This window comes from Pyrus communis, chromosome 3 (assembly GCF_963583255.1).
Source record: "Pyrus communis chromosome 3, drPyrComm1.1, whole genome shotgun sequence".
Classification (NCBI taxonomy): Eukaryota; Viridiplantae; Streptophyta; class Magnoliopsida; order Rosales; family Rosaceae; genus Pyrus; species Pyrus communis.
In genome coordinates this window covers 4,929,620-4,943,041 of record NC_084805.1, presented here as the reverse complement: position 1 = coordinate 4,943,041, position 13,422 = coordinate 4,929,620, and the positions used below count along the sequence as shown (strand labels likewise).

Sequence of the window (13,422 nt, the reverse complement as noted above, 5' to 3'; positions counted from 1 at the left end):
AAGAATCATTAGTCTCGACTTACTAGATCGGCACCATTCCTAGAAGTGAATGCTGATTCCCTTGAAGTAAATACCACATCCTCTTATGACAATAATTACAAAGACGTGGCCATAAGCGAGGTCGGTGGAACGGGAAAGGCAAGAACTATGGTGTCTAGTTTCACAACCAGGTTCCAAGGCATAATTCAAGCCTGAGCTTCAAGAATGGAAATCGCTAGAAAGGCAAAGCTCATATGAATAACACTCTTAGAAATCTTGAAGGAATTTTCCATAGGTATGGTGGCAATGGGCACTGGGCGCGTACCTATCGTACCCCAAAACATCTAGTGGATCTGTATTAAGCCTCCCTCAAGGAGAATGGTGTTGAGACCAGTTTTATCGACCAGGCTAAATCGATGGACATCCTGATACAATTTTCAAATTATTAGGGCAATTGAACATAACACACCTGGATGTTTCAGACTTCATTGTGGAAAGAATGAATGAAGTGTATCGGTCTGATTGAATCACTTCTATTTAGTTTACTCTTGTTACCTGAGTTTGTAGTTTAAATCTTGCATTTTCAATTCAATAAAAGTGGCATTTCAATTTCCTTTTATGAATAAACCATTTTTAACTATGATTCCATTACTCAGAGAGCATAGATAAAAATTATGGTTATTCTCAAAACAAGAGCAATGGTGGAGATATTTGTCTTGCAAACAGCGCAACCACGTATAGAATACTTCGAGATCGAAAATATTTATCAAGCTTGATACTTACAAAAGTAAAGGTAACAACAATATCAGGCCAATCATATGTAATTGGAAGCTCAGGAAAAGCCCAAATCATGTTACCAAATCGAACAATATTGTCTATACATAATGCGTTGTACACTACTTGATCAACTCAAAATTTGTTAAGTTTTAAAGATATACGTTTAAATGGATACCACATTGAAATGAAAATTGTAGAAAATGTGGAATATCTATGCATTACCTCCAATGATACCCAGAAGCGTATATTGGATAAGTTGCGTGGTTTATCGAGCGAACTGTATTATACATACATAAAGACAATTGAAGCACATACTGTCATGAACTAGAAGTTCATTGATTCAAAAGTTTACATGCTTTGGCATGACCGTCTGGGTCATCCAAGATCCACCATGATGCGTAAGATCATTACCAACTCTAATGGACATCCATTATTGAGCAGACACATTGCTATCCCAAATGATAACCCTTGCAAGGCTTGTTCTCAAGGGAAGTTGGTAATTAGACCATCACAACTAAAGATTGACACTGAATCCCCATCATTTTTGCAAAGAATTCAAGGGGATATTTGTGGACCTATTCAACCACCTTGCTGACCATTTCGATATTTTATGGTTTCGGTTGATGCATTTCCCCGATTATCACATGTTTGCCTATTGTCTACTCAAAATGTAGCTTTTGCAAGACTTCTTGCTCAGATAATTAAGTTGCGAGCACAGTTCCCAGATCACCCCATTAAGTCAATCTGACTTGATAACGCTGGTGAATTTACGTCTCAAACCTTTGATGATAACTGCATGACACTAGGCATTGATGCTGAACATCCTGTTCCTCATGTCCATTGAGTGCTTCGTGGATCAAAATGAGATAAGGTGGGTACAACCCATGTCATCTTTTGCCGTTCTTCTAGAATGGTCTTTTCTCCCCCTAACGACGGGAAGACTATCTCATCAAAGTGACAATCAGCAAAACGAGTTGTAAACATATCACCTGTTAAGGGTTCCAAATATCTAATCATAGATAGTGAATCAAAACCCATATAAATTCCCAGTCTGCGCTGAGGTCCCATTTTAGTGCGTCATGGTGGTGTAATAAGCACATAAACAGCACAACCAAAAACTTGTAAATGTGAAATGTTTGTCTGATGCTCAAACACGAATTGTATTAATGAGTATTGGTGGTTGGCTATGGGTCTTAATTGAACTAATGATGCATCATGTAAGATGGCATGTCCCCATGCAGAAATTGGCAATTTTGTTTTCATGAGCAAAGTGCGAGCTATTAATTGAAGTCGCTTGATAAATTCCTCTGCTAACAGCCCCTCGAAAAGGAAGGACGAGGGCACAGCTGAATCCAAATGAAATCATTTAGGGAAAGAAAATAAATGACAAATCCACAATTCATGATTTTGAACTTTCTAAAAAAGAAAATGTCCATGATGAGACACATGTCCCTGAAGAGACAGAAGTACATGAAAGCAAAGAAATTACCATCAATTATGCATGTACTAACGAATTGTGGGATCGAAATGAAATAATCATTGACGACATGTTCGCTTTTGCAGTAGCCACTAAAATCATATTAAATGATGATATTAAGCCCCGCTTTGTTGATGAATGCAAACAGAGACAAGATTGGCCTAAGTGTAAAGATGCAATCCAGGCAGAATTAAATTCCTTGGAAAGGCAAAGTGTTTTTGGAGCGATAGTCCAAACTCCGGTTGGTGTGAACCCCATGGGTTACAAATGGGTATTCACAAGAAAACGCAATGAGAAAAATGGGATTGGAAAATATAAAGCATGACTCATCACACAATGTTTTTCACAAAGACCTAGAATTGATTATGAGGAGACATACTCTCCTGTAATGGACGCAATTACATTCTGTTACTTAATAAGTTTGGTGGTTTCAGAAAAACTTGACATGCGACTTTTGGATCTCATCATCGTGTCTCTGTATGGAGAATTAGATAGTGACATATATATGATAGTTCCATAGGGACTTAAGTTGCCTGAAACAATTAACAAATCACGAGGTATGCTCTCAATCAAATTAAGGCGATCATTATATGGGCTGAAATAGTATGGATGCATGTGGTATAATCGTCTCAGTGAGTATTTGATCAAAGAAGGATATGCTAACAATGTCATCAGCCCTTGTGTGTTCACTAAGAAATCAAATTCTGAATTTGCTATAATGGCATTATATGTTGATGATATGAACCTAGTTGGAACCCTTGAAGAGCTCAATAAAACTACTGAATATCTGAAAAGTGAATTTGAAATGAAAGACCCTGGAAAAACAAAATATTGTCTCAGTCTGCAGATCGAGCATTGTGCTAATGGAATTTTGGTCCATCAATTAGCTTACATTGAAAAATTCCTCAAGCGATTTGGCATGGACAAGGCTTATCCACTCAGCACACCAATGGTCGTTCGTTCTTTAGACATTAAGAAAGATCCATTCCATCCAAAAGAAGATGATTAAATGGTCATTGGTCCAGAAGTACCATATTTGAGTGCAATAGGTGCTTTATTTTATTTAGCACGATGTACTAGACCAGGTATAGCTTTTTCAGTCAACTTATTAGCAAGGTATAACTCTGCTCCAACAATTCGTCATTAGAAGGGAGTCAAAGATGTATTACGATACCTTAGTGGGACAACAGACATGTGTCTCTTCTACTCAGACAAATCCACAAATGACTAGATCCTTGTTGGATATACAGATGCTGGTTTTCTCTCTTATCTACATAAAGCCTGCTCACAAACTGGATAAGTGTTCACTAATAAAGATACATCAATTTCATGGCGCTCAACAAAGCAAACATTAGTTGCTACATCTTCCAACCACTCGAAAATACTTGCTTTACATGAAGCAAGTTGTGAATGTTCTTAGTTAAGATCAATGATCCATCATATCCGGAATTCATGTGGTCTACCTTCAAAGACAGACACTCCAACTGTCATCCATGAAGATAATACAGCCTGTGTTGCCTAAATGAAGGAAGGATTTATCAAGGGCGATAAGACTAAACACACATCTCCAAAGTTTTTTAGTGCACATGAGCTTCAAAAGGCTAAAGTTATTGAAGTCAGATAAATTCGCTCTAATGAAGATCTGGCTAACTTGTTCACTAAGTCTCTACCAAAGTGCACGTTTCAGAAGCTAGTGGAGAGAATCGGATTACGTCGGCTTACCAAGCAGTTAAATTTGAAGAATGCAGAATCAGATGGAGATACAATTCAGGGGGAGCAACCATGATACATGCATGTTGTACTCTTTTTCCTTTGACTAGGATTTTTCTCACTGGGTTTTTCCTATCAAGGTTTTAACAAGGCAACATATGCATGCTTAACACTATATCAACAATCCGGGTAAAGTTGTACTTTTTTTCCTTTGCTATGGTTTTTTCCCACTGGGTTTTTCCAAGGAAGGTTTTAACGAGGCAACTAATGTTGTAAATAGTGGGAATGTATGCCCACATGCCAATAATAACTTTCTCATATGCCTAATAGTGTTGTTTTTGTTTGTTGTAAAGCAATCATCCACTTTCTGTAAATTGATCACGGATGTTGTTGGATTGGTCACAGGCATTCACTGTAAACCTACAGATGTGGCTCTATAAATAGAGCACTCCGCAGGCGATCAAAGGGCAGCAACAAAAAGAGAAAATCACTAAAAGCAATAATATCAGTTTCCCTCATCTCCTCTTTTATCTACAATCTTTGCGTTATAGTTATCAAACAAATCAGTGTGATATTTCGCACCTGCTTCGTTCTTATCCTTAGCAAAGGTTATTCTCTCTAACTTTTGCCTATTTATAACATAAGTTGCGCACATCAGGTGATTATCAAAAGCCTTTTGCGTGGACCCATGCGAAGAGACTAATCAATGTAAAATAAGTAAGAAAAAAAGACAAGTAGATTACATAGCTAAATCAATAAAGCACTGTTCTAAAAATTCCCGCCTAGCGCTGCCTAGGCAAGGTGGTTGGTCACCAGCTCGATTAGTCCCTAGGTGTTTGAAAATTAAGAAAGTGTGTCTAGACCCGTTCAGGCTTCCGCCTAGCCCACCTAAACCCACCTAGGTCACGACTTTCACTTAGAAAATTGATAACTTTCATTTTGAATTTAAATTTTCAATAGAATGTAAGAGACTTGTTGAATATTTGGATGAACATTAATTATATGCTCATTCCCCATGTTTTCAATATGTTGTAATCTTTTATAATTGATATGTTATTTTATTTTGTAATTTATCTATCTCAATATAATTATGTTTGTATTTTTTGTGAGTATATCGATATTTTTACACTGAGGGGAGGGAGAGTTTGGCAAAACCACACAATGGGCAGCCTAATTTGGTATCGAATTCGCCATCTACGAGATTTGAACCTAAGACCTCTCACTTTCAAGCGAAGAGGAGTACCACCAGACCATAGTACTGAGTGGCAATTATGTTTGTGTTTTTAAGAATAAATAAGGACTTATTTATGCAATATATAATAAATTTACTTACATCCACCTGGTCCACGTAGGCCTTCACCTAGCTGCCTAGGCACTAAGGCCATCTCTAACCGAATAACGGCCAGATGGCTCGTTTTAGCCCTCGGACTCTCCAAGAAATTAATATTTTAATGAACAGTGTAAGGCCGTATTTCTTACCATCTCCAACCAAGGGCCAAATATAATTTATTATTTAAATTTAAAAACTACCATAACTTAAATTTAAAAACTACAACAATTTAAATTTATAGGAAAAAGCAAGAATTTAAAAATTAAAAAAAAAAAATTTCAAATCCAATGGTAATTGACGTCAGCTAACCGTTGGTTTCACACACCTTCAAATTCAACCGATCCAATGTCCATAAATAGGGTGGATATTGGGCTATAATTTACACACCTTCAGATTTAATCTCTTTCAATTCAAGTTTGCAATGAATTCCAACTTTGGATCCTCTTCGGATTCCAATTGGGGGTCCGCATCCAATTCTGAATTGGAAGAAAAATGGGCCCAAATGAGACAAGAAGATGAGGAGTCTGATGAAAAAGATGAAGCACGACGCAACACAGAATATGTGGCAGCCATGACTACGGTTATGGCATGTCAGCCAACTGAGGAACAACCTCAATGGGGTGGCTCTGTTGCTGGTCACTCTTACAAACCATGAAACAGAGCGATGACGCATGCCAATCTGATGAACAACTACTTCAACCTCAACTCGGTGTACACATAAGATGATTTCAGACTTCGCTTCTAGATGAAGTGCCATGTCTTCGAGCGTTTATTTCATGATGTCCAGTAGGTCAATCCATACTTTCGACAAAAGCTGGATAAAGCAGGCCATCCGGGTTTCTCACCTCATCAGAAGGTTACTATTACACTCCAAATGATGGCCTATGCCTCCCTAGCCGATTCAATAGATGATACATATGGTATGTCTGAGTTTACATGCCTTGATACTCTTGGTGAATTCTGTGACACATTTGTTTAGCTTTACAAAGAGGAGTACCTCCGTGAGCCAAATCAAGAAGATTTGGATCTACTCATTTGCAAAGCTGAATACCATGGCTTTCCAGGCATGATAGGTTCATTAGACTACATGCATTGGAATTGGAAGAAATGTCCCACCAGATGGCAATGAGGCTTTAGCAGAAGGTTGAGAAAGCCAACTATTATGTTACATGCGGTTGCCTTGTATGACACATGGATTTGGCATGCTTTCTTTGGAGTCCCTGGATCCCTGGATTCCAAAATGACATTATAGTTCTTGGGCGTTCACCCCTCTTCAATAACCTGAAGGAAGGTAAATCACCTCAACTTTACTACTACATCAACAGCCGTCAGTACAATTCGGGATATTACTTGGCAGATGACATCTACCCAAAGTGGGCGACACTTGTCCAAGCAATTCCAAATCCTACGAATGACGCCGAAAAGTGGTTTACCTTGCACCAAGAGGCATATCGAAAAGATGTTGAGAGAGCTTTCGGTATTCTACAAGCGCAGTAGAAGATCATCAAGGAATCGGCAAGAGGGTGGAGTCGAGAAAATTTGGACTCCATCATGATGAGTCTGATGACGACCAACAAGATCCAAATAAATCAAGAAAGGCTCGTGCAAAAATATATGATGGGCCTAATTTGCCTTTGAATCCAAGAATTGGTACTATCTCTTTGAATGAGTATATGAGACGCCACAGGATGATACGTTCTCTTGCCACAAATAAGTATCTACAACAGGATCTTGTTGCACATCTTTGGGCCAAAATAAGCATGGAGTAGGCATTTAAGTTTTATGTTGTTAAATGTTTTTAAAAATGTTGTTTAAGTTTCATGTTAAATGTTTTTATTTTATGTTGTATAATTTTGATGTTGTTTAATGTTATTTAATGTTATTTAATGTTGTTTAATGTTGTTTAATGGTTTAGGAAGTTATAGGGAAAAAAGAAAATAGACTTTTTAAAATTTTAAAAAAAAAAAATTTGTGAAAAAAAAAAAAAAAAAAACTTCAAATATAACGATTAGCTGACATCAGCTAGTAGCCGTTGCATTCAAAATCCGATCTGCCTCGGGTCTGGTTAGTTGGTTGGGTTGGGCCAGCCGATTATCCTTTTTCTCCTTTTTTGGCCTGGTGGGGCCCACGAGCTCTTTGGCCCCGCCCTAGGTTGAAGACGGTTTTCTTGCCATTTCAAACTATTTTCAGCCCTCTAGCTGAATTAGTTGGAGATGACCTAAAGTCTTGAGCTTGGCTGGACCACTCCACTTGGCTCGCTTTTAGCGCGAAAATCCCATGGTTTTATTTCTTCATATTTTTTATTTAATTATTTCTTCAATTATAAACATTTATTCAAAGGCGGAAAAAAAAAATCATAAATTTTTATATCTTAAATAGGAAATAATCGTTTGCCGGCCTAGAATATAAAAAGTTACAATTCTAGAAATAATTTAAAAAAAATCAATAAATAAGGATTAAGCTTACTAATGACACGATAATAAGACCATCTCCAACCATTGGAGTAAAACCTAAAATTTTTAGCCCAGAAATAATTTTTCTGCTTCAAATCTTCTGACCTAAAATTTTAGCCCTAAATTCCAATAAATAGTGAAAAATCACTAAACTGATGTCAAGTATAAAGCAACATCTTCCTCAAAGGTCCAATTATGACCTCTAATATGATCTTTTGCCATCTTGAAAATTTTGGAAATGGGAACAAATGGTTTTGGAAGATGGTAGAAAGAAAAATTGGAAGAATTGTGGAAAAAGTGAGTTTTGTGTGGATATTTGAACAAATACATAGGTATTTATAAAGTTTTGGGTGAATTTTGAGTTAAATTCTTTTTTTTAATTATTTTAGGAGTTGGTTTTAAATTTGATTAAATTCGATCTCAACCATTGAATTCAATAAATATATAAATATAAAACTAAAAATTAAATAAATTAAAGTGGACTGTTGGATCTCCATGATCCATTTGAATTATGGTTGTCAAATCACCAAAAAGAGCTGTTGGGCTCGTGTCACGGGCCGACAACAACCCAACATACCCACATGGGTGGGCCAGCGAAGCTGAGGAGGGCTGGGTAAGTGCGCACGTGATGGGCCTTCGACGCGTCTAGGCTGGGTGAGTCCAGTCCACTTCTCTTATTCCACTCTCACATGTGGGCTCTACTACTAATTTTGGGCTAAATCTTAGGGAGAATTTGAGTGTTTTGTTTTTTAAGTTTTAGCACTTAACCCAATTTTAGAACAAGGGTTGAAGAGAAATGGGAGGAAAATAGAAGGAAAAGTTTAGAACTTACTCCAAGGGTTGGAGTTGGTCTAATACTTCCATTCTTCATTATACTTTTTTTGGTAAAACTTCTTCATTATACTTTGACTCAAGTTGGTACTTGTTTTCTCAAAATATCAACATGAGACGTGTTTTTATTGTGTAATTATTAAGGTTATGGGGATAAGTTTGAGAACTGACAAAAATTAGCTACCTAGTAAAAAAAATGTTTATTTCTAATGTAGAACAAATTGCCGAATGGAATGAAAACGCAATTGACCAAAGGAAGACAAAATGATGCAATAGTAATCTACAAATTTGGTGTCTGAACTCTGTTTTTTGGGTTATGATACCTTTCTAAAAAGAGTACAGAGCCCCAGTTCTACTCACCATTTTTTTGTAACATGATGGATTTAACCATTCGAAGCTTCCAAAACTGCATTTTAAATTTTGTAATAAAAATCACACCTTTTAATTTACATCCACTCAATGTGTTATTTTTCCCAATGACGCTTGAGCCTTTCCAAGGTCGTGTTTAAGTCAAAGACTCTCCCAATGTAATGCATAAATTCATAATTAATCAATAAACCTTTTGGTTTTTCTCTCAAACGAACTCTCAGAAAATTTGGTTCTTCAAGGACATACGTTTGTAACCCTGTACGCCCGTGCTGAGGAGAGCTAAAGTTTAAACGGTTTATTCAGTAATCTAGTTGTGCTTTCATCAGGGAGGAAGCTAATGGAGCTGAACATTTTGGCACGGTTACTTTGTCCGAAGTTAACCTTTGATGTCATCTTGGTTCTTCAACTAACTAACAGAAAGTTAAATTAGCTTCAAACGAGGGGATTGAAAGCCAAGGAAACTGAAGAAAAATCATGATGGGCCTATTTGACACAACAGGAGCTTCAAACTGAAGAAAACTCGAGTGTTTAATTTCTCCTCCCTCAATATTGCTCGTATGAAAAACAAAAAGCAAGACAACATTTGAATGAAACAACAGTAATCTCATAGTTGCCAAAAATCAACAGCAATATCATTAAAGTTGTAAATATCAAATCTCTCACAAGCTGTGCATTATTTGTGCTCTCTTCCAAACTTCCAGTAAATAAATCACACAAATACAGTCTTCTTATTTTTAATTGTAAATAAGGACTGAAACAAACAACTAGACTACACCAACAAGCTTTTACCGTTGAAAACCAGTACCACCAATCCTGTTTGTTGCTGAAGATGATGTCTGTCTTGCCTCTCTGGTTTTTATCTTGGCTGGACCATTGCCATTTCAGAGAAGCCCTCTTCTTCTCTTGTAGTCGCTAACTGTAAGTGTCAGCGCATGCCTCCTCCCGTCATTCTCCGGGACTTGGCACCCAACTGTTGCTTCTATTCGCTGCTTCCTTGCCAGGAACCCTTTCTGAGCTCCCTGTGGCCCGCCAAACTTTTGAAGAGCAGCCAATGAGATTGGCAGCTCAAAATTATGCTTTAGATTTGACTCTGTTCCAAAATCAACAGGGGCACTCGTATCAATCAGCTTCCCCGCACCAGCTGCAGCTTCCAAAGCTGCTGCAGTTGCTGCCATGCCAGCCCGTACTGCTCCCACCACTGCTGTCCCATTACTTTCTATATCTGCCAAGGCTCCATCAGCCACAGCTATTGCCTCTGCCTCCTCTTTTTGTTCACCGGGCTTTGACACATAGTAATTCCTTGACCTAGTCCATCTCCTTGAAAAAGGATCATAACCGGCCTCCCCTGCTTTCAAACCTATATTCTTAGGTTTTAATTCTGATGCATTCTTGAAATTCTCAACCCTGTTTTTCCTGTTCATCTCAGCAAGCCTAATAGCCTTGCTATCTTTCCCCTGTGATTGTCGGCGTGCTTCTAATTGCTGTAATCTTGTCTGGATCCTCTCCACCTCTGCATCATCTTGCTTGCTTTTTGCAACTTCTAACTCCCTCCTCAACCGGTCCTTCTCAAGCGCAATGTTTAATGGCCTTGACGAAGCAGACTTTTTCTCCTGTATCATCTGCTTCACAGTTGCGGCTGAGTAGACAAATGAGTTGGTTTTTTTTATGGCCTCCTTCTTTTCCAACACGTCCTCTTTGCTTGGCAATCGGCCACCACTTCTCTCCACCTCTCTAATCCACTGTTTAAACTCCTCCTCCAGCGGTGCAGAGTCGGAAATCATAGCCATCTGCCACCTGGCAGCAGAGTTCTCATTGCCCCAAACAACATTCAGATACTTATGTGTGGTTTTGTTCTCCAGTTTGTACTGTCGATCAGGATCTGATGCATCAACATTCCGGACCATGCAGAGCCTATAGATAGCCCCAGATTTTGACCTCCCAATTCCAACCCTCACAAAGCAACCCACAATTAACTCTTCAAAGAACGGCTCCATAAACCACTTTGCAAGTTTCGACCTTCGAATGGTAATCTCCTTTATATCATCAAAAGTTAGTCCTTCTGACCTTTCATCATCACTGTCAATCATTGCATCATCCCCTGATGATCCATCATCTTCACTACGAGACCTACTATCACTGTCACTCTGACTAGAGCTACTCCGACCCACTGCAGTGAAGGATTTCCTGTTCAGGTGTGAGAAACTTCGACTGCTTGAACTTCCTCCTCTAGAAGCATCTCTCAACTTGCGGTGAGCCTCAGGGTCCTGCTGCTTCAAACGTTTTGCTCGTAACTCATTCAATGCATCATCCTTGGCAGCTGCCCTGTCAGCAGATCTAGCTGATGAACGCACACGAGAGGACGGAAGAGGTGGAGTCTCTTTCCGGGACTGTGGGGCCTTCCCTTTGTCCCACTTTGGTCGGAACTTCTCCTTCAAACTCTTGTCATCTTTCTTCTGTGCTCTTTCAGACAGAATTAGCTCTCTTTGAAGTTCAGACATCTCTGCGAGCTTCCGCCTATCGTCTTCATCCTTGTAAAGATCACTGCCAACATCAGATTCATTGCTGTCCCCACCACGATCCGAACCACTATCGTTATAACCACCTTCTTCCTGGCTACCCTGTTCATCGTCTACTTCTGTTGGGTCCAGCCTCTTTTTCAAAGGAACTTGAGGTCCAGAAGGCTTCCTGCTTGCATAGCCACGACCATCATCAGAATCATCACCTCTGGAATCACTTCCTCCATCAGAATATGAACCCCCACGTCTCCTCCTAGATGATGAATGTGAGTGTCGGTTTTTCCCCGATGAACTTGTTCTTCCCGCAGCCTCCAAGAGCAAATTTTCTAATTCTGCCATTATCCGCTGTCCCTTCCGGTATGTTTTGATGTTTTACTCGCGTTCCTGAAGAACTCATAAAGTCAGCATTCGAAAAGATTGTAAAATCACCAACACATTATTTCCAACTGTTGGTTCAAAACTACTTCAACTTGATAGTAAACACGTTAGTTTGTAACAAAAATTTTGAAACCTAAAAATTCTAATCTGCTACTAACAATTTTGATGACAACTAATAATTCACAATTTCACGCAGAAGAAACTAAGGCTGGTTCGGTATGGGATACCAAACCGAAAACCAAGTCCCGATTCCCAAACCTAAGTTTTCGGGAATCCCGAAATAGTTTTGGGATTTCGGGACAAATCGGGAATCCTGAAATAGTTTTGGGCTAATCTCAAAATGAGAGTACATGTCAGAAGGTTTCCCATTAGGCCTAATCTCAAAATGTCGCTCAAACAAGAACTTCATATAAAGGCAACAGAAAGATATCAGTTTGAACATCAGAATGATAAAACTCTGAGATGGAAGAACTAAAAAATCAGCATTAAATGAAGCATGCAAGTACAAAATGGCTAGTAAAAACCATATTCCACAGTTCACACAAACAAAGATTCCAACTTTGGACATTGAACGAGAGTTTGAAATGCTTCAAAGTGAAGAAAACAGATTTTCTTATTATATGTTCCACTTGAACTTGGATTCAATTGTGTCCATTAACTGCAACCACTACCCGGCCCCTGCCACCCTTTTTTTTCTTCTTTAACCACCTCATATGATATGCTTTAACAACCAGCATTCTCGGGCCATCATAGTTTCTTCGGAACTGATAAAATCAAGTACCCACCTTTCGTTTCATGACGCAGTAAACAAAAAACCCGACTGCTAAAGAATTTATGAATCTCACTCACTTTTCCCCTAATTTCCAGTACTACAAATGAACAACTTATTAAGTTACCATCACAAAACAAAACTACACAGGCCAGATTAATCACCAAAATTTCTAATTCCAATTCGATTACTTTTCGATTTCTCATCAACCAAACTAAGCAAAAATGTCGAAATCACAAACAAGCACTCAATTTCCCAAAATAAAACCACATTTCTGAGCTAAATTCCAATTTTCAAATAACCATTTTCAATTTCATTTCTTTCAAAAACGAGAAAAAAACTAAATAAATCAATTACCAAAACCAGCAATAAAAACGTTGGTGAGAAGAACATGCTCAGAGGGTAGAAACACTAAAATTTCTAATACTATAGTTCGGCCATTACATATCTTCTACCTCCAAATCGGTTCCAAGTGCTAAATTTCACAAACCCTAATCTAAATTTCACAAACCCTAAATTAATTCCAAAATTTACCTGATTTGGGGGAGAATCGGTGCGCAGTGCACTGGAATCTGGATGAAGAAGTCGAGAGAGAGATCAGAGAGGTGAGCGGCGCCGGTGGCCGTGGCTCTGCCTCTGTGCCGTGAAGGAAGGCTCCTCCACGGTGAGGGTCTGAGGGATTAGAAGTCGAGAGAGAGATCAGAGAGGTGAGTCACTCGTGTGATGTGGGTGCGGCCAGATTCTGAGGTGAGGTTGAGGTGAGGTCGAGGAGGGTGGTGAGGTTGTCTGAGGTGAGGTCGTCGAGTCGAAAAGAGACGGAGAGAGAGAGGGAC

At 38.8% G+C, this 13,422-nt stretch overlaps 1 protein-coding gene across 1 annotated transcript; it reads right to left on the bottom strand.

Annotated features, from left to right (window-relative positions):
* Positions 1–9,525: 9,525 nt before the first annotated feature.
* Positions 9,526–13,422, bottom strand: LOC137729543 (protein RTF1 homolog). The gene is made up of 2 exons (XM_068468520.1): positions 13,124–13,422; positions 9,526–11,826 (listed from the first exon to the last, which is right to left on the bottom strand). The coding sequence occupies exon 2, from the start codon at positions 11,779–11,781 to the stop codon at positions 9,808–9,810; it is 1,974 nt and encodes a 657-aa protein (XP_068324621.1). The 5' UTR covers positions 11,782–11,826; positions 13,124–13,422; the 3' UTR covers positions 9,526–9,807.